The following is a 22,097-nucleotide window of genomic DNA, read 5'->3' as shown; positions in this document are numbered from 1 at the left end:
TCGTCAGTTCCATTGTTACACCCGATGGCAACCTCATTTCCTATCACGGTGTTTCCTGAATCTCAGACGCAAGCAAGCGTTTAATGTGTGAAGTAGGAGTTGGAATATAGCACGGTGATTGGTCAGTTTCGTTGTTACCACCTCCGATGGCGGCTTCATTTCCTTTCCTGATGTTTCCGGGAGGAATCAGAAAGATGTTAGTGCACACAACCTTGTGCCAATGTGGAAGTTACTGTGAGCTGTCTGCTGTGCAATATGAGGTAATGCATGTTCTTTGTACTTTTGTCCATTTACTGTGTTTATTTCCCCCGATTTGAACTGTAAAATGGTGGTTTTCTAAGCATTTTTTTAAAGAAAAAAACAGCACTGTTTATATCAGAAGAGAAGCTGAAGGTTCTGCATGCATCCATTTCAGCCCCTGCTGCTACCTGTAGGAGTTGGCATCCTTGTGCTCCAGGATTTGCATATCAGAGAGGAAAGCATCCTCATCCTCGTCTTCACTGTGGATGCTCTCATCAGAATCATATATCACACCACTGTCTGAAAAAGGAAGGAATGGCTGTAAAGAGAGGACAGAGTGAGATATCAAAACATGTTTTACACCACATTGGTTTTTTTCACAGATGTTACTTCGATTCATAAAAGGTAAAGGGACCCCTGACCATTAGGTCCAGTCGTGACCGACTCTGGGGTTGCGGCGCTCATCTCGCTTTACTGGCCAAGGGAGCCGGTCTACAGCTTCCGGGTCATGTGGCCAGCATGACTAAGCCGCTTCTGGCAAACCAGAGCAGCACATGGAAATGCCGTTTACCTTCCCGCCGGAGTGGTACCTATTTATCTACTTGCACTTTGACGTGCTTTCGAACTGCTAGGTTGGCAGGAGCACGGGCCGAGCAACGGGAGCTCACCTCGTTGCAGGGATTCGAACCGCCAACCTTCTGATCGGCAAGTCCTAGGCTCTGTGGTTTAACCCACAGTAGCACCCGCGTCCCTACTTCGATTCATAGGTGCAGGAAAAAGACACAATCTTCATTATAGGAATCACCGGTCGCCATGCTGAACTCGGAAGGAAGCATGAAGAGTGGACTTCACTGTGAACACCCCCCCCCCCAATCTACCACTAAGGGATGGCAGAGGATTGTGATCCAGGCTAGATTCTGTGGCGAACCTGCTGCCCCCACAAATCTGTCCTACCAAACCGGTCCTAGGGAGCAGGACACAGATCTGTGGTTCAGTCCACAGATCTATGAATCTTCCTTGGCTGGTTCCCCCCAAATGAGGGGACTGGTAAGAAGGAAGTCGAAAGGGAATGTTAAGAGGGGCAACTCACCCCAAAACCACAACATTAGAAGCACGGATAGAATGTGCAGTGTGGATCAAGGAAGGTAGCACCAGGGCCAAAAGGATCCCTGCACATTTCACATACACAGAGTCATTCCTTCCTTCCTCCAGTGGTGCCACCCCCCGCCCCGTTCCCATTTTTCAATGTTCCAGAAGGCCTCCCCGTTCTCCAGATAAACCTTTTGTGTTTTTTTTTAAATAATATTTTATTAAGTTTTAGGAATAACAACAAACAAAAAAAGAAAAGAAAAAACACATACACAAAAATATAAAGTTACAAAATACAAAAAATACAAACATTTAACTTATAAAAAAAGTAGAGAAAAGCAGAAAAAGAAAAACACACTAAAAAGAAAACACAAAAATCCCTCTTTTTGATTTCTCCTCTTTGATTCACTTATTTTCCTGACTTCCTCACATCTCCCTTTTTTGTATCCCTTTTAAAAATTAATTCAGCAAATTCATGTCCAATTAATTTATCAATTATCAATCCAATCTTATTTTTAACCTTGTTGCTAGAACCTCTTTGGTTCATTTCAATGTCATCAACATTCAAAGATTTTACAATGTTTCTGTAAATAAATTTTGAATTTTCTCCAATCCAGATAAACCTTTTGGGTACTCAGTTATCTACTGTGGAGTTAAGAGGGGACATGAAACCACGCATCAGTGAACGTCCCTGTGTTAACTCATCTTGAATCCAAGCTAATGTGACCAAAGGAAGACGATGAGGAGATCAAGGCCAATGGGGAAAGGTTACATGTGCTCAACTTTGAAAGGTCCAGAGGGTAGCAACACGAGAACGGGGCCTTTTCTGCAGTGGCTTCCCGTCTGTGGAATGCGCTCCCCAGGGACGTTCACCTGGTGCTTTCATTATACACCTTTAGGTGCCAAGTTAAAACATTCCCTTTTTGATCTGATCCTATGCTCTTTTAAAATGTGGCTCTTTTGGAGGGGGGGGTTATTGGGTTGTTGTTATTATTATTATTTATTTATTTAGTGGTTTTATATTTCAATTTTATTCTGTGAACCACCCTGAGACCCCGGGGTAAGGTATAGGGAAAAGGGATCCCTGACCATTAGGTCTAGTCGTGACCGACTCTGGGGTTGCAGCGCTCATCTCGCTTTATTGGCCGAGGGAGCCGGCATACAGCTTCCGGGTCAAGTGGCCAGCATGACTAAGCAGCTTCTGGCGAACCAGAGCAGCACATGGAAATGCCGTTTACCTTCCCGCCGGAGTGGTACCTATTTGTCTACTTGCACTTTGATGCGCTTTCAAACTGCTAGGTTGGCAGGAGCAGGGACCGAGCAACCTGTCGCGGGGATTCAAACCTCTGACCTTCTGATCATAGGGAGGTATATAAATTCAATAAATAAATAAATACATGTGTTGGGAATGTTTAACCTGGAGAAGAGGGAATTGAGAAGTGGTGTGATAGCAACCTTCATATATTTGAAGCTACATGATATTGCCAACTGTTTTTCCTATAGCTCTGGAGAGCAGGACACGAACTAGCGGAGCTGAAGCAAATGAAATGTTAAGGAATAAATTCCTGAGGGTTTACATTAATCAACAGTGATATAGGTTGCCAGGGAAGGTGGTGTACACTCCTTTGTTAAAAGATTTCCAAACAGAGGCTGGATGGCTAACTAGCAGGGGATGCCATAGGATGCAGGATTTCATGCATCAGTAGTGGGTTCAGCTAGATGACCACTGAGGTACCTTCCTGCTCCTGGACTCTTTAACCCCTGCCACCCTCCAATTATTATTATTAGTATACCCACAAGTCTCAGGGTGGTTCACAGAACAAAATCAAAATCAAATCCACAAAATATATAATCAAAATAAAAACAAAAACCCAATACGCCCCCCCCAAATAACCCACATTTTATAAAGGCATTTTAAAAGGTCAATCATATATATATATATATATATATCACATACGGTTGCCATCAGAAATGATTATTTAATTTAATTAAGGGTTATTATCAAAATGTACAGACTTTCAGCTGTTTGCAAGGAGCAAAGTTGCATAAATGATACTTTAGTTTAACTTTTTAAAGGTGATGATGGGCGCTGCTGCCTTCGTTTAAAGGGAGAGAGGGGAATCAGGCATACTTGAGATAAACAAAAAGAATTACCTTTGCGACAAAATAGTCCAACATGCTGAGTTCCGGAGGGATGAATTTTTCTTTGTAAGACGGTCTTTCTGCAGGCACAGGTGGAGGGACAACACTGTCTTTGACTGGCCTTCCTGGCACTAACATTCTCATGTTGAATCTGCGGCGATGCTTGTCCATTTCTTCCGAAGGAACTGGAGGGGCTGAATGTAGAGGGGTTTTAATAGCTACAACTGTGGCCACGAACCAGCACTTTTAATCATGATGTGGGTGTGCATTTCAATCCTAATCAAAAGTGCACAAGTAATCAGGAGTTGTTAGACTGTAAGCATAAAACAAGCAGTGATAAAGCTCTTTGGTACGAAGTCCATACCTTAAAAAAAGGGGGAAGGGCAGAGATAACTGTAATCTTCAGACAGATCCTATGCAAGTAGAAAGCTACTTCGTATGCGATGAGAAAAAATAAAAAGGTAAAGGTACCCCTGCCCGTACGGGCCAGTCTTGACAGACTCTGGGGTTGTGCGCCCATCTCACTTAAGAGGCCAGGGGCCAGCGCTGTCCGGAGACACTTCCGGGTCACGTGGCCAGTGTGACAAGCTGCATCTGGCGAGCCAGAGCCGCACACGGAAACGCCGTTTACCTTCCCGCTGGTAAGCGGTCCCTATTTATCTACTTGCACCCGGAGGTGTTTTCGAACTGCTAGGTTGGCAGGCGCTGGGACCGAGCAGCGGGAGCGCACCCCGCCACAGGGATTTGAACTGCCGACCTTTCGATCGGCAAGTCCTAGGCGCTGAGGCTTTAACCCACAGCGCCACCTTGATCAGAGAAGCCTCCTAGTTTTAGAACTGCATTTTCTTACAATGCTACTTAGGTATTTGGTCAATGTTAACGTCATGCAGATAAAACTGGATTATTTTCCCCTCTCCCAAACCCTGGTCAAGCTGTACTGAAGATTACACTTACTTTCGAAACAAAATGTGCTCAAATTTTAAAAGTACAGATCTTCTCTCTAACACAGGTGGGGCTAGGAATTAAGACAGCCGAAATATAGTCAACAGGCTGACTCATCTAACACTGGTCAAATATTGTCAAGAACCAGTCAATTTTCTTATTTTTTTAAAAATCAATTTATCAGGAAAAGTACCAAAAAGGTTTACATCCTCAACAGTTTAGACTTCTGCTCTGATTACAAAAATAAAATGAAAGGGGGCAGGGAATCATGTTACTGTGAAACAATAAGGAGAGATATTTTCATTTTTTAAAAAATTCAGTGGTTCATATTTGTGTGCTAACAAAAGTTTCTCTTCTATAGTGCTATTAAAGTCCAGGAACCTGCAGTGTTATGGCAAACAGTTATAACACAGTTAAAGATGAAGTTACATTGAAATTAGCATAGCAATTGCAAAAGAAAAAGAAAGTCAATAAAAAAGGTAAAAGGTAAAGGACCCCTGGACGGTTAAGTCCAGTCAAAGGGGACTATGGGGTGCAGCACTCATCTTGCTTTTTAAGCCGAGGGAACCAGCATTTGTCCATAGACAACTTTCCAGGTCATGAGGCCAGCATGACTGAACCGCTACTTGAGCATGGAGGACCGTGATGACTGCCAGAATGTATAGAAAGTCCGTTTACCCTCTTGCCGCAATGGTACCTATTTATCTACTTGCACTAGCGTGCTTTCGAACTGCTAGGTTGACAGGAGCTGGGATAGAGCAACGGGAGTTCAACCTGTTGTGGGGATTTGAACCACCGACCTTCCGATCGGCAAGCCCAAGAGGCTCAGTGGTTTAGACCACAGCACCACCCGTATCCCTTCTGAATGCAGTTAGGTAGGCAGTCAATGCTTTTGCGATTCACCTCTTCTGCCAAATTTACACAACTCTGTTCCATTTGAAACTTGCATCTCCCTGGGTATACAACAGATGGCCAATAGCTAAGGCTTACTTTGCCACTTGGCCACAAGGCAATTCTTAAGATTCATTGAATATCTGACAATATTTGACCATGATGAAATAACGGGGATTCACTTGACCGGTCAAACCGATTTGACTACCCATTCCTACACACAAGTAACGTCTGGCTACAGTGCACATCTTTACAGACCTTCATTAACGTCCTTTGTATCATCAGAAACTGGATCAGCTACTAGATTTAAAGAAATTTGTCTTCATTAGAAGGGAAAAGGGCATTGTGGAATGAGACAGGGAGGAGGCATTGTGGAAAGTAACTCTACAACCAGTTGTTTAAAATTAAATATAGAGAGAGGGAAAGGGAGAGATGGAGAAGGAGAGAGATGTCAACTAAAACGAAAGAAGTAGCTAGAGCTGAAATTTTCCAAGATCTGAAAATCTACTAAAATAAAAATACAACACACACAAAAGCACACACAAACAGCCCAATATATGCACCCATTTCTGATTTCATAGCTACTTCACTATTAATATTTTTAATAAATATTTTAATTTTTGTCAGGGTAGGAGTCAGACTATAATAGAAGTGAGAGGCCCGTTTTAAATAAAAATGTTCTTCTAAAAGTATTTATTCATTTTGAATACATCCCTCTTTAATGAATATTTCATATCACTTTTGTGAACTGCTCAGATATGTATATTTTACTAAGTGGCGTATAAATATTGGTAAATAAATTAAGTTAAGAGCTTGCAAGAGTGAGGGGGTTTGTTGTCTTAAACTGCAAGCATAACTGCTGCAGAAGTATGATCACAATGGGACAAATGAGAAATAAAAAATAAGACCATGCATATAAACTTCAAAAACTCGCTCAGTGCAGACACAGAAAATAAGCATTGTGGTTTATCTGAATTTAACAGATTAGGAGACTGATTACTTTATTGGCAACCGAAGAGAGCAGGGGAGACAGCCCTTAGTAGTTAAGAATACAACGAACTTGCAGGTAACAGGCAGCACACCAAAAACTGATCCAAAAGTAATAAACGCAGATCAAAGATTGGTCTCCATTATGATAAGCCCATTTCATAAACCCCCAGTTATGAAGAAAAGAGAACGCAGAAGATAAAGGAGGAGGGCATCTTCCAAAAAGAGGAAAGCGAAAAACAAAAATCCATGCCAAAAATATCCAGTTTGGAACATATTTCTAACGGAAAACAAAACATTCACAGCAATCAGCACCCAGATTCTCTCACCATCCTTCTGGCATAGACGCTCTGAGTCACAGCCAGAAGCCATTTCATTGCTATTTGATAAAGCAACCTGGTGCGATGACTGCAGACTTTTTAAGGACACTACGTTTTCTACGCTGGTGGTTAAGCACTGCGGTTTATCTGAATTGAACAGATTAGGAGACTGATTACTTTATTGTCTGCGGCAGCTTAGAGGCTCAGAGGCGGTAAACAAATTGGAAAAGCATCTGTGTATATTCTGAGAGCATACAAAACATGGATGTATATATCAATCACTAAACCAGCTCTGCAAGAACATATATACTATATTTTTGCATGCAATTTGTCCCGTTTTCGTCAGGGAGAAAAGATGGGCAAGGAGACAGACCGAAAGCTCACCCCCTAGAATCCTTACTTAGCATCTCCTGAAATTTTACCACTCGTTGCCCACAGACAGTCAAGCCTTTCCTTGTGGTCATAAGGACTATAGAAGTAAGGCTGGTATTTTCAGGGCATAAATCCTTGGCCTAAGAACAAATTAGGTACTTGCACTGCACTTTTACTAGCATCTTGTATGGCGGCATCTATATTCTGCATGCCAGTCTTTCTAGGATTCGTCCGAGACCAAACTCCCTTGCTGCTTTTGCTACTGAAACATTGGGGTTTGTTCTTTTCTTGTATGCTTTTCTTGTATACATTTACTCTATGTAGCTGCTTTATTGATGCTCTTATTATGAGATTATTCTTGCAGTTGTTGATTTTGTGATATATGGTATTGTTCTGGTTGCTGTATGCTGCTTTGAGCACAATTTTTTAAAAAAATGGCTAAGTGGCAACAATTTATGCTGAAAATGTTCTTGTGCAAGCTGTGTTCAGCTGATTCCCTCCTATTCTCCCTTTCCAATGCATCCATCCCTGTCACAGATACAGTGGTGCCTCGCAAGACGAAATTAATTCGTTCCGCAAGTTCTTTCGTCTTGCGAGTTTTTCGTCTTGCGAAGCACGGTTTCCCATAGGAATGCATTGAAAATCAATCAATGCGTTCCTATGGAGACCGCCTTCAGACCAGGTCCGGGGACAGTCTGTCCCCCGACCTCTTCTGAAGGCTGGGGGGGGGGGCGGACAAGGGCTTTTCTTCCCACCCCCAGCATTTTTAAAAAAACCCCGGGACAGCAGAGGACTTCTCCGCTGTCCCAAGGTTTTTTAAAATGCTGGCGGGCGGCAGCGCTGCCGCCCGCCAGCATTTTAAGATCGCCCCGGACAGCCTCCGCTGTCCCGGGGTTTTTTAGACTGCTGGACTGTCCCGAGGCAATTTAAAAGCCTCCGGACGGCTTTTGAAGGCAGGCGGGGGGGGGGGAGCAAAGACTTTTGCCCCCCGCCCGCCTTCAGAAGAGGTTCAGGACCTCTTCTGAAGGCAGGCGGGGGGCAAAAGTCTTTGCTCCCCCCCGCCTGCCTTCAAAAGCCATCCGGGATAGCAGGAAGCGCTTCCCTGCTATCCCGGACTGCTTTTAAAATGCTGGCGGTGGGGAGGGAAGCCTTTCGGCCCCTGCCGGCCTTCCTGGACCTCTTCTGAAGGCCGGAGGGGGGGTGAAAGGCTTTGCTCCCCACCGGCAGCATTTAAAAGAGGTACCCGGAGATTTCCCTATGGGCTTTCTTCTTGCGAAGCAAGCCCATAGGGAAATTCGTTTTGCGAAGCGCCTCCAAAACGGAAAAACCCTTTCGTCTAGCGGGTTTTTCGTCTTGCGAGGCGTTCGTCTTGCGGGGCACCACTGTACCACATACTTCCTAAGGGGCACAGTGGGCAGGAAGTCTCACTGTGTCAGTTTCCCCTAACGCAAACTCTGGATTCCTAGCCCACACATTTATGAAGTGTTGGTCTGTACAGCCTTTTCCCACTAGGCAGTTAGGCCTTTAAAAAGAATATAATTCCAACTCAGAATATAGTTCCAAACAACCAGGTCCTATGCATATTCACTTGAAAATAGATCTTACTGAAAGTAACACATCTACACAGTGTAGCTAATGTAAATTTTGAGTGGAAGATTAACAAATGGTAAAGAATCAATGCTAGCCCTACTTGGAGCAGATCCCATTCAAGTTAGTGGGCATGGCTATTCATGCATCTCAGTGGGACTACTCTGACTAGGACACTGGATGCAACCCTCAGTGTTTGCATGCAGGAAATTCTATCTATTTAAAGTGCTGTCTGCATAATATAATCAAAAGACTGCTGGTAGGCCAGCTCACGAATACTGCCAAAACTGAAAACCAGAAGCCTTCTGCACACAGGGTTGAGATGAATAACTGCTGTCAAAGTGGTTTAAACCCGATGAAGTGAAAAATACATTGGGAAATGGCTTATTTTACAGGAGTTTACATTTGATGAGTTACTGGTAGCTTGGCAGGTATTGTCAGTTTCTTCCCCCTAGAGGATGCCAGCTAGTAAAATGGTATTAGATCACACTTTCTCATTTGGGATGCAACAGGAAACAGCAGCTTAAGTTAATCAGGATCAGAACGCTGAAACCAACATGCAAAGGGGGTATCGGCAGGGCAAAGGTGGAATGTGCAGGCTTGGTGCTCATTCCTGCCTTGTTAAGCTTTAGTTCAGCAAGCCAGGATGGTAAACGTCCAAAGTGTGCTTGTGGAGCAGCCCCCCTTTCACAAATAGAGAAATGTATATCATCGACCCTTAAAATCATGCAGTCGAGGGGCCTCTGAAGACCTTTTCCCATCGTACTGGACAGGGATGAGGAACCTGTGGCCCTCTAGATATTCCTGGACTACAGCTCCCACCAACCCCAGTCAATGGCCATGCTGGCTGGGGTTGATGGGATTCGGAGTCCTACAAATATCCAGAGAGCTACATGTTCTCCATCCCTGATGCAGGAGGATGCTTCAAGAACATCAAATGCTTCCACAGTGCTGTGATGGAACAAAATACCCCCAAGCTTAAAAGGAGTATAAGAAAAAGTGTTTTAGATTCCAGGGCTGTGCTTTGAAGTTTGTATTGTAACTCACAAAATTCTCATTCCCAATGCCTCCCACGCCACCCGCGTTTACAGTCTCCTAGGAGATACGCTACCTGGTATATTTTCCGATTGCCGCCTTGGTTTGATCACAAGTTTTACTCCTCCTCCAAAGACAGCAGCCCACATTCGGTTATTCAAGGGGTGGGCTGCTAGTCGAAACAATTCGTTGCAAGCGTTGGTAGCCAGAGCATGTATCAGCAGGCTTAGATAGACTGCTACAACAGCTTCACAAAGCAAGACATTTAGCTTTGGCTGGTCCTCATCCTGGGCTGTATTTAAGAGGTTTATGAGTGAGCTCACACCTGCAAAAACAAAGATGAGAAGAGATGATGGGCACATTAGATTATGATGTGCTTGTCCATTCTCCCCGCTGAAATATGAGAGGCACCATCACTATTGGCATACCACCGGCTCTTGAAGGCACACCTGTTTAGACAAGCATCCTTCTGGTCTCCTGACTGGAATCTCCTATTTTAACTGCTTGCTTAATTATACATTTGAATAGTAAAGGTAAAGGAACCCCTGACCATTAGGTCCAGTCATGACCGACTCTGGGGTTGTGGCGCTCATCTCGCTTTATTGGCCGAGGGAGCCGGCGTACAGCTTCCGGGTCATGTTACCAGCATGACTAGGCCGCTTCTGGCGAACCAGAGAAGCATGGAAACGCCGTTTACCTTCCCGCCGGAGCAGTATCTATTTATCTACTTGCACTTCATGCTTTCGAACTGCTAGTTGGCAGGAGCAGGGACCGAACAACGGGAGCTCATCCTGTCGTGGGGATTTGAACCGCCGACCTTCTGATCGGCAAGTCCTAGGCTCTGTGGTTTAACTCACAGCGCCACCCACGTCCCTATACATTTGAATAGTAGATGCTTATTTTAATGTTTTCATCAAATTGTTATAGTGCGCATTTTAATTACACATGCTTTTTTAAAGTGGTCTACACTTGTGAACTGCTTAGAAGTCACCCTGGCAATTAATTGTTATATAAATGATGGGGGAAAAAATGGATAACAGCAATAAGAATAATAGAACTATCTCCACTTAATGCTTTATGATCATGCAAACATGAACCCAAAGTGTCCAGATGACAGAATGTGTATTGAACAGAACTTTCTCTGGCCTCCTTCCAAATTACATTTTAAAGACAAAATTGGGAAATCCATTTTATATATGTACCAAGTTATTAAGATACCCAATAGCTACTGTTCTGAATTTTCTATATAAAAAAAGAAAAAAAACAGTTACATTAAAACAATACAAAACCACTACCTCCACCCCATTTATAAAAGCAGCATCACAATAAACTGGAGCTAAAAGCTATTACCAAGCAAAAATCAGATATCAAATCTGTCTCCTGAGGAAAGCACATGCTTTCTAGATTATGCTCCCAAGATTTGTCTTCACTTGGACAGTGAAAAACAGTTGAGGGTGAGACGGGAGGGAAGTTCTACCTCAAAGAAGCTTTTCAAATCCCCTCATTACTCAGACATTGATGGCATTAGCAAATTCAACAGGATCTACTTGTAAACTGGGCATATCGTGCAGCCGGCTTGTTTCATCCAAGCAGCGTTTCAGTAATCACATAAGCCCCGTGCAGGCAGACAGTAAAGAAAGCTGTGCCTGTGTGAGAGATCAGGATTGCGCTTTCCACTTTTGGCAAGTTCCATGCACGTAGGCTCTGTACGCATGATTTGCAGGGTTTCCATCAAGCTGAAGTGAGCCTATAAGCAGAGGCACTGCTTGCTACTGAAAAGGGGCCCTTGCCCATCACATACCGTATTTTTCACTCCATAAGACACACTTTTTCCCTCCTAAAAGTAAGGGGAAATGTGTGTGCATCTTATGGAGTGAATGCAGGGGGGAGGCAGGCAGGAAAACCCCCAAGAGCCACACACAAGCTCCGCGCGGCTCTTGCGGGCTTTTCCCCAGGAGGGAGAAGGGACTGACATGGCCAGTCAGTCCCTTTTCCCTCCTCGTAGAAAAGCCTGCAGGAGCCGTGCGCTCCTTAAAGGGTGCACGGCTCCTGTGGGCTTTTGCGGGAGGTGGGGGTATTGCCATAACCGTGCGCAGCCCCTCCCGGCTGGAGAGGTTGCGCATGGCTAAAGAGGAAGCCAAGACAGTGAGCGGGATGGATAAGATTTTTTTCTTGATTTCCCCCTCTAAAAACTAGGTGCGCCTTATGGTCCAGTGCACCTTATGGAGCGAAAAATACGGTAAATCTGAACGCAACTTACATACAGGGGAAGAGTTGTAGCTCAGCAGTAGTTTTCCAGTTCAATTCCTGGCATCTCCAGGTAGGGCTGGGAAAAACTCCAGCCTGAAATCCTGGAGAGCCGCTGCCAGTCAGTGCAGGCAATACTGAGCTAGACAGATCATGGATCTGACTCAGTATAAGTTAACATACCTGTGCTAACTTATATGAATCAAATCTTAGCCCTCCCCTAATTATTATACTATTTAAGTTTATTGTTCTAACCAAAGACCATGACAAACCTGCGGCGACAGTACCAATAAAACAATATAGATCATACATCTATAATATGAGCCAACACCCATGATGTAAGAGAGGCTGCCAGAGACACCAACAAACTCAAATCCAGCTTGATTTCAAATTAAACCTCACAATCATCACAATTTACAGTGATTTTATCTCTGAATCTTCACAACAATTTATAGTGATTTTATCTAACTCCTTTTTTCCATATATCTATATGGTTCCCAGATGATCTACAGGTGGTCATTCATAAATGGCCAGTGAAGAAATCCAGTGGAAGAATGAAAACAGAATCTTAACTAGATGCAGGAATTCAAGCCGCATGGCCACTCACTGTTAGTAATATATGAAAACAAACAATGGCTTGTCGATGCAGGCATTGTGCCAAACAGTAGTTAAGCTTCCTCAGCTTCATGGTTTGGCTTGGTTTTTGAATCAAGCCTATACAGTTGTACCTTGGATCCTGAACGCCTTGCGACTCTAATGTTTTGGCTCCCGAACTCCACAAACCCAGAAGTGTTCTGGTTTGCAAATGTTCTTTGGAAGCTGAACGTCCGACGCAACTTTGGCAGCTTCCGATTGCATGCAGGGAGCTCCTGCAGCCAATCGGAAGCCACACCTTGGCTGTCAAACATTTTTGGAAGTCGAACGGACTTCCAGAACGGATTCTGTTCGACAACCAAGGTATGACTGCACACCTATTGAAGCGCGTGCATGATATTATTATTATTATTATTATTATTATTATTATTATTATTATTATTATTATTTATTTGTACCCCGCCCATCTGGCTGGGTTTCCCCAGCCACTCTGGGCGGCTTCCAACAAAGACCAAAAATACACTAAGATGTCGCACATTAAAAACTTCCCTAAAAAACTTCCCTATTGTTAGGGAAGGTGAGTTGTCTTACCAGGCCACTGTGCAGGCAATGAATTTGGTGTAGCATGCTCTTCAATGCTCTCTGTCCTCAGTCTGCGACGGTCACTCAACAGCAGTCCTTGATAAACCATTCCTGTAAACTGATTTGTTTCTGTCTGACTGCTGAAAACAAGTTTGATTTTGTTGTTAATGTGACAAAAAAAATGGCAATTGAGTTTCAATATCCATTTCAAGATTTTGCACATAAAGGGTGGGCTTCAATTGGCGCATTTGGACTCACTGAATATGATCCTAAGGTAACTTGAGGCAGTTCACCAAAGGAAAGTTTCATGTCTTTTCTGTCTGCATCACTTCCCGTGCAATTTGGCCTCTTTAGAGAGTGAGGGTTGCTGGGAGAGGAAGGAGTCAGCCCCAAACTGGGCATGGATCTAAAGATAAGTTACCTTAAGCAAGCTTCTATCCCTTTCCTCCTCCAGCAGCCACCGCCCCCCAAACTCCCCAGAGCGGGTGGCTGAAGAGACAGAAGGGAGAGGCAAACTTTCCTTCCATGAACTTGCTTAACCAACCTTAGAATCCGAGTCACAAAAAGGCTTTTGATCCAGTGGAGTGTATGCTAACAGAAGGAGAAGGAAGATGGTTTTGGCCAATTACCTCTTCTCCCTGCATCCCCCAAAATCGGCATAGTGAGGGAACTGTTCAGAAAAGTTCGTAAAGGGACTCCATGAGAAAAAGGAAAAAATAACCTTCCTTCCTCTTCCATTAGTGGACAACTCTTCTGGATCAAAACCCTTTCCATTAGCACCAACCAGGTTTCATTCAAAGATTCGTGTTTACAATTAGGCAGAAAGCTTCTTTATTCTTCTGATCAGTGTCTATGTGATTATTCTCTTCATTACAAAATAAATTGATACCAGGGCTCTTTACTCCACCACACTAGCTGGGAGAAGCAGCCTTTTTAAAAATTCGGATTGCATCCTCATACAATGAGCTTAGTGCCTTAAAACCACTGTCAACATTCAGAACAACTGTCACAAACAAGCAAGATGAGACTATATAAAGCAAGTGACTACACAGTTTATGACTACTCTGGACTACAATTTACAATCTCCCTTTTTAATTTTAGAATTATTAGACTGTCCCTGATCAGAAGCAGAGAGTCCTCATGCAACCTACTAAGCACAGAAAAGAGATTACCTGTAGCTGTGGCTGTCACACAAGGCTTGGTAAATAGATGCAGAAAGGGAAGCGGCTAATGAATAGAGGGTATGCACCTAAAAGAGGAAAAATACAGCATTTATTTACAGGGGTGTAATTAATATATGCTTTTTCAAACTAGCATGGCACTGAACTTTTGGGCAAACTGATTTTGCATGAAAAGCTGCTGTTTTGGAGGTGTGGCTGTGCATGAGAGGCAGAAAGTATCCATGAAAAAAAGGTAAACGCCGTTTCCATGTGCTCTGGCATTCATCACAGTGTCCCGTTGTGCCAGAAACAGTTTAGTCCTGCTGACCACATGACCCAGAAAGCTGTCTGCAGACAAATGCTATCTCCCTTGGCCTGAAAAATGAGATGAGCGCTGCATCCCATAGTTACATTTGACTGGACTTAACTGTCCAGGGGTCCTTTACCTTTTTACCCATGAAAAAATAAATATCCACAGTCTTTTAAGCCTTTTGTTGGTTCGGAGTAACTAAAGATGCACCCCTTTCAACTGGCCAGATCTTGAAAGTAGAACAGAACTGCTGCTCTTATGTGGTTTGTTGCTCTTTAGTATTCAGTCTGAGTCCTGCACAAACCAAGGTTTTGCTTTGCCATACGACACATGCAAAGGACGCGGGTGGCGTTGTGGGTTAAACCACAGAGCCTAGCACTTGCCGATCAGAAGGTCGGAGGTTCGAATCCCCGCGACAGGGTGAGCTCCCGTTGCTCGGTCCCTGCTCCTGCCAACCTAGCAGTTCGAAAGCATGTCAAAGTGCATGTAGATAAACAGGTACCGCTCCGGCGGGAAGGTAAACGGTGTTTCCATGTGCTGCTCTGGTTCGCCAGAAGCGGCTTAGTCATGCTGGCCACATGACCTGGAAGCTGTATGCCGGCTCTCTTGGCCAATAAAGTGAGATGAGTGTTGCAACCCCAGTCAGCCACGACTGGACCTAATGGTCAGGGGTCCCTCTACCTTTACCTAGGAAACATGCAAATGTCAGGCAGGTACAGTCCTACTTCATTGAAGAAGAGGGCTTACACCATAAAACCCCTGTGTGTATACAACTCTTTTTTCATTTATTTTTCATTTATATCTTACTTTCCACCAAGGAGCTCAAGGTGGAATACATGGTTCACCTCTCCTCTCCATGGTTTTCTTTCTTTCTTTTCTTTTTTAAAGGACTCCTGGATGGTTAAGTCCAGTCAAAAGTGACTATGGGGATGGGACGCTCATCTCGCTTTCAGGCCAAGGGAGCTGGTGTTTGTCCATAGACTGTCCATAGACAGTCATGTGGCCAGCAGAACTAAACTGCTTCTGGCGCAACGGAACACCGTGCTGGGAACCAGAGGGCACAGAAACGCCATTTAATTTCCTGTCACAGCAGTACCTATTTATCTACTTGCGCTGGTGTGCTTTCGAACTGATAGGTTGGCAGGAGCTGGGACAGAGCAATGGGAGCTCACTCCATCACAGGGATTCAAACCACCAACCTTCTGATTGACAAGCCCAAGAGGCTCAGTGGTTTAGATCACAGTGCCAACCGCGTCCATGTTTAACCTCACAACGACCCTGTGAGGGAGGTTAGGCTGAGAGACTGGGACTGGCCCAAAGTCACCCAGCAAATTTCATGGCCAAGCATGGATCCAAACCCTTAGTCCAGCACTCCAACCACACTGGCTCTCAAAAATTAGCTCAATTCTGCTCTGGTTAGAATCCGAACCAAGGCTCCCATGTCCACAATACCACTCTATGACCATGACAAGCTACCTGGATTCTTGCTACAGCATGCATCAAACCATATTCTTCCCAGTCTAAAAGCTCATTTCCCTGTTTGTTACCTTTACGTCTTCAACATTAGGGTGGGGTGGTGTTTTCATCTGCACAATAGTATGAAGGATATCGTGGATGTGGTTATTTAAATACAGCACAGGGTTGGCTATAACCGTTTTTGTTGAAGCAATGCTTGCCGACAGTAACGGTAGTGTGGTGGGTAACGGGAGGGGCGACTGGAGTTGCTTGACTGTCGTTTCCTAGTGGAACAAAAACAAAGCCCCCAAAAAGTGTCACATGACTATGAGCATCGCAGCGGTCTGAGATCACACAACAAATGTCCCATCGGTCCCAGCCAGCATAGCCAGTGCTCAAGGATGATGGGAGTTGTAGTCCAGCAAATATGTAGAGGACCACAGTTTCTCCCCAGCTTACAGAATGTGAATGGAATTGATTGAGAAATGGCATTGCTGCTAAAACTGCAATCAAGGTAGAACCACCACGAGAAAGGTTTTGTAAAAGGAAAGGAAACTGGCCTTACGTTGGAGACAATGCTATAGGAGACAACGGAGATAGGGGAAGTATTTAGAAGAGGGATAAAGGCAATTTATGAAAATCAAAAAGGGAAACTTATTATAAACAGTGAAATCTCAAATACGCTTCCAATAAGTAAGGGAACGAGACAAGGGTGTCCCCTTTCTCTGCTACTATTTATTATGGTACTAGAAATTTTACTGACAGCTCTTAAGAAATGAATCATAAATAAAAGGTATAACGTTAGGTAGTAAGTCCTTCAAAGTGAAGGCTTTTGCTGATGACCTAGTCATTCTAACAGAAAACCCAATAGACTATATTGTTAAAATATATAAATTTGGTGAAGATAATTATTTAAATAATTATTTAAAAATGTTATATGGGTGGTATATGACCCCTAGTAAACTGGCAAAAATTTATAAATTGAAATTGAACAAATGCTGGAGGTGTAATATGAGGAGGGAACGATGTTACATATGTGGTGGGGGTGTAACAAAATTAAAAATTTCTGGATGAATTGAGTTCTACGATGAATTGAGAAAAAAAATGCTTAAAATCACATTTGAAAAAAACCTAGAGGCCTTCCTCCTGGGAATTATGAATATTAACATCCATGAGGGAAAAAGAAAGTATTTTTATATGCCACAACGGCGGCAAGAATGGGAATAGCAAAGGATTGGAAAGGGGAGAGAGTTCCAACAAAGGAAGAGTGGCTACTCAAATTTTATGAATATTTAGAGTTAGCAAGAATGACGGGGGTAATTAGAGGCCAACCCACACAAAAAGCCAAAAAAGACTGGTAAGAGATTACATGAAAAAACATTGTTCTCAAACTATATCCTGGTTATGTTTTGACTAAATCTTATAAAGAGTACAATGGAAAGAAAAAGAATTGGGAGAATTGAATGAAATAAAGAATAATGAACACAGTAAGAAAAAGATCTGTAAAAGGAAAGCTGGAGTGAGGTGGTGGGAAGTCACAAGTGGAAAAAGAATTGTATGGGAAGATGTATAATGTGTTAAGTTAAGAATTTATGTTGTTGAGAAATCAAGAATATATGTATATGTACAATTTACAGTGGTACCTCGGGTTACGTACTTAATTTGTTCTTAACCTGAAACTGTTCTTAACCTGGAGCACCACTTTAGCTAGTGGGGCCTCCCGCTGCCGCTGCACGATTACTGTTCTCATCCTGAAGCAAAGTTCTTAACCTGAGGTACTATTTCCGGGTTAGCGGAGTCTGTAACCTGAAGTGTATGTAACCTGAAGCGTCTGTAACCCGAGGTACCACTGTATAGTCAATAAAAAAAGAGAACGGAAACTGGGCCTTACCTGCTGCGATTCTTGCAGCAGAAACTTGAGCTCCATTCTCACAGAGGCGAGACCGCCGCCCTGTGCCCCGTGTAGGCTGCAGTAGCTTAGGAAAACCCTCAGGAGCGCCTGGTTCTTCTGCAACCACCACTTTCGCCGCTCTGCGTGCTCGCGCTTGGCTTGCAGCCTACGCCGCTCGATCTGGTGCCGCTCGTACGAGCCGATGTCCCCCTTGTCCCCCACTTCTTCTCGGTCAAGGAGGTCCCCGTTTATCTGGGCGCTTGCCTCACCCTCGCCCTTGCCGCGCGCTTCGTGGTTGCAGATGTCATGCAGAGCGGCAATTTCCTTCTCCAGCCAGTTGTAGAGCTGGAATCGGAGCTTCCCTCCGTCGACTTCGTAGCCGGTGGCCAACGTTCTCAGCTCCGTCATGAGGATCTTGAGGCACGCTCTGAACTTCAGCTGCTCAGCGATCACGTCAACTTCGATGTCGTCGATATAAGCATCGTCGCCCGGGCTTCTCCCGGCTTGCCTTGCACTTTCTGGTTCCTGTTTCGAGCCCTTCATTTGCAAACCATCCTCCTCCTCCTCTTCCTGCGAGCTGCTTTTGTCTTCCCCCCAGTCCAATTTCAGAGGCTCATCCTCAAATGTTATTGCCGGCTTACTCCAGTCAACGAGGGCTGCGGACTCCATCTGACTCGTCAAATCCGCTGAGCTCTCTCCGGGCTGCGACCAGTCTGCAGCACTGCCTTCGCCCGGCGCCTTTGCTTCCAATTTCACACCGTTCTGCGCAGCAGGACTCTCGCCGGCTTCTTCTGTCTTGATGAAGATATTGGATTTGCTGCTTATTTGGGGGAGCTTGGAAAGGACTTCGAGGGCTAGCACGGGACACCCCACTTTAAAATGAGCATTTGCAGTAGTGAAAAACAGCTTTCTCTCAATAAGGTTGATTCTGTCGATCAAGCTTTTCTCGGCTTGCAATCCCAAAGTGGCAAAGGCTCCATCGGGCAGGCAAAAATTTCTTCGGAGAAGCAAGGGGTGAGTGCGAAGGTAGTTGTAGAAACTGAAGACCACAGGATTGCACGATTTGACAATGACTAGAGAAATCAGAGATTAGTGACACATCAGAAATAGTCAAAATGGCTATGGTAATTGAAAGCAGCTCTGGAAAGTCTTTGGGGTTAAAGGAGGGGGGGATACATACATGTAAATCAGGGGTGACTATCCTGTGGGTTGCATCTGGCACCCCATTTCTTTGCCAACCCCAAGACCTCGTCCTAAATTTGTCATTGAAAAAATTGCAAGTTTTAATGACTGGTTCGATGATCTCCTCCCTTGAACTATGGGGATGCCGAAAGGATTTTTTCCCCTTGTCAAAAGATAAATAAATTCTTATATAAAAAAACAAACAAAAAAAACCCCTTCTTACTGACTGGTCCCATAGGATGTCAACATGTTTTTGTGCGCCCACAAATGGCTTTTAAAATGGTTTTCAATTTTAATATTCCGTTTTAAAAAACATGGGTCCCTGCTGTGATTCTTCCAACGCCAAAAAGGTTTTGTGACTCCTCTGCTGTAAACAAATGGAGAAACTGCTTCACGAAATCAGGCCTCGTTAGGTTGCAAAATGTGACAATGGCCAGAACATCAGAAACGGGAGGTTCAGAATATCGTCTGACAGGCAGAGATCTATAGTCACTCCACAATATTCTGGCCCATTATTTGATTCTTAATTTTTTGTTTCGGAGCTTTGGAGCTATTTATTGGCTTTTCTCTTTCTAATGGTGATTATTATTACTTAGCAATACATTATATACAATTTATTAATTATAATTATATAACCGTGACCACTGCCAATGTTGTAGGGCTGCTGGGGCTTTAATTTTTGTTTGTTTGCTTTGTATTTAGTGCCTGGTTGTTTTACCCGTATTTTTCGCTCCATAAGGCGCACCAGACCATAAGACACACCTAGTTTTTGGAGGAGGAAAACAAGAAAAAAATATTCTGAATCTCAGAAGCCAGAAAAAAAGGAGGGATTGCTGCGCAGCGAAAGCAGCGATCCCTCTTGCTGTTCTGGCTTCTGGGATAACTGCGCAGCCTGCATTTGCTCCATAAGACGCACACACATTTCCCCTTACTTTTTAGGAGGAAAAAAGTGAGTCTTATAGAGCAAAAAATACGGTAATTATTGTTCCTTTCCGTTTGTTCTCTGCAAGTTTCTATTTTATTTGAGTTATATTTTAGCTGCAAGTTGCCTTGAGGGTCTTTTCGGCACAGGGCAATGAAAAAAACCAACCAACCAAGTGCCTTAAATAAGTAATTGAAATGAAGCAACATTCCTTCCAAGACTGAGGCTTTCCTAACAATCTGAAACAGTGGCACTGCGTCCTTTGCCAGTGCCCAGGGTGTGGCGCAGAGGGTGAACATAAAACCCGCTGTGTCGACCCAGCCTTTGTTGCCAACACTGCTGAGCAAGTGTGGGGCACAGAGGGTTCGCAGGGCCACGGTGTACTGCTTGTGCGCCTGCGCATCGGGTAGCCGAACTGGCCAACATGGCCCTTGGCAGGTGCATCCACTCAACATTGGCCGGGCAGCAATTCAGTGAGGGTGATGGGAATATAGTGGCAAGGCCAGGCCGAGACAGGTTGGGGAAGGGAGGGTATCCCTGCGGGGGAACGCCTGGTTCGCACCCCGTCCGAAGCGTGCGCCCAGGACTCGGCCCAGCTGCCCCTCCCCCACCACGCTACACCCCTGATCTGAAACAGTCTTTACCTGGGTTTTCATCATCTTCCTTTGGTGTTTGTTCCAGTAAAGTGTCGAGTGCTCTAGTGTACTCTTTCATTACCCAGTAGGAAAGACTTCGCAGGAAAGGGTCCGGGTGCAGTTTTGCACAGCTGAATCCACTTCCATCTTTCTCACAGCCCAGTATCTTCTCATAAAGGATGGCTGTATAGGTGGAGGAGATCTCAAATTCGGATTCATACAGACGAGCGATAACCATAGCTAGCTGGATGTCTTCCATCTTCTCAAGACACACCTGTGGAGAAAACGAACATCAAGGTTCCATAAGCGCACTTTAATTTACAAATATTTCTGCGTTTATTTATTACGCCTAGGGCAGGTTGCAACGAATATAACACCACGTGAAAAACAGTTTAAAACAATTTAGAGTCACAAAAGGAAGATGGGTCCAAGTTTTGAAATGTCAATATAAATGTAAAATTAGTGAAATGTATAAAATGAGTGAAATGTACATACTTGAAAAGTATAAATAAATAAAATTTGGGAGAAGGGAAGAGACTACAGTCATACCTTGGAAGTCGAACGGAATCCATTCTGGAAGCCCGCTCGACTTCCAAAATGTTCAGAAACGAAAACATGGCTTCTGATTGGCTGCAGGAAGCTCCTGCAGTCAATCGGAAGCCATGTTGGACGTTCGGCTTCCAAAAACAGTTTGCAAACCAGAACACTCACTTCCAAGGAGTTTGCGGCGTTGGGGAGCCAAAGCGTTCGAGAACTAAGCTGTTCAATAACCAAGGTACGACTGTACTACAGATATATGAATGAACAGAAGAACCTATAAACCACCACAACAAAAACACCCATGTATTTGGGGCAACAATACCTCAATAGCATCCTTTAGTGACCCAGCCAACAAGAAAAAGGCAGCCGACTGCTCAAAGCGCTGTTTCCCCAGCAACGCAAAAGCATTTTTCAAAGCTGCTTTGCGCCATCTATCTTCACTGAAATTATGGCTGAAGAACTGTGTCATTTTCTCATCATGCTGAGACCTGTGTTGGAAAACAAAGGGAGATAGATATGTCCATTAGGGCTGCGCCTTCTGTGCACATTCACCCAGAGGTAAGGCCTCTCAAACTCAGTGGGACTCACTGCTGAGTCAACATGAAGAAGGATTGCACAGGAAGCAGAGTATCAACTCGAAAAGTGGCACAAGTCTCCGTAATTTTATACAAGCTTTCGCCTATATCATAACTGGGTTTTTTTCAAGGGAAGGTAAGATAAAGGTAAAGGACCCCCGGATGGTTAAGTCCAGTCAAAGGCAACTGTGGGGTTGCAGCGTTCATCTTGCTTCAAGCCAAGGGAGCCGGCGTTTGTCCACAGATAGCTTTCTGGGTCATGTGGCCAGCTTGACTAAACCACCTCTGGTGCAACGGAGCACCCTGATGGAAACCAGAGCGCATGGAAATGCCACTTACCTTCCCAGTGCAGCGGTGCCTATTTATCTACTTGCACTGGGGTGCTTTCGAACTGCTATG

General features: G+C 44.2%; 1 protein-coding gene across 10 annotated transcripts in view; it reads right to left on the bottom strand.

The window, feature by feature from the left end:
• The window catches only part of DMXL2 (Dmx like 2), a 109,178-nt gene that overhangs the window by 24,082 nt on the left and 62,999 nt on the right, over window positions 1–22,097 (bottom strand). For 4 of the 10 annotated variants that reach the window (XM_081888314.1, XM_081888316.1, XM_081888321.1 and 1 more), the window contains 10 exons: window positions 21,446–21,611; window positions 20,593–20,857; window positions 17,845–18,917; window positions 16,046–16,237; window positions 14,201–14,277; window positions 13,038–13,168; window positions 9,682–9,930; window positions 5,563–5,604; window positions 3,484–3,665; window positions 429–559 (listed from right to left, as the gene is read on the bottom strand). In XM_081888314.1, coding sequence (XP_081744440.1) covers window positions 429–559; window positions 3,484–3,665; window positions 5,563–5,604; window positions 9,682–9,930; window positions 13,038–13,168; window positions 14,201–14,277; window positions 16,046–16,237; window positions 17,845–18,917; window positions 20,593–20,857; window positions 21,446–21,611 — 2,508 coding nt within the window. The remainder of the gene's footprint in view (window positions 1–428; window positions 560–3,483; window positions 3,666–5,562; window positions 5,605–9,681; window positions 9,931–13,037; window positions 13,169–14,200; window positions 14,278–16,045; window positions 16,238–17,844; window positions 18,918–20,592; window positions 20,858–21,445; window positions 21,612–22,097) is intronic. The other 6 variants (XM_081888318.1, XM_081888319.1, XM_081888322.1 and 3 more) reach the window with 3 other exon arrangements.

The sequence above is a fragment of the Podarcis melisellensis genome (assembly GCF_964234715.1).
Source record: "Podarcis melisellensis genome assembly, chromosome: 14".
NCBI classification, from domain to species: Eukaryota; Metazoa; Chordata; class Lepidosauria; order Squamata; family Lacertidae; genus Podarcis; species Podarcis melisellensis.
This window is presented reverse-complemented; position numbering and strand designations above follow the sequence as displayed.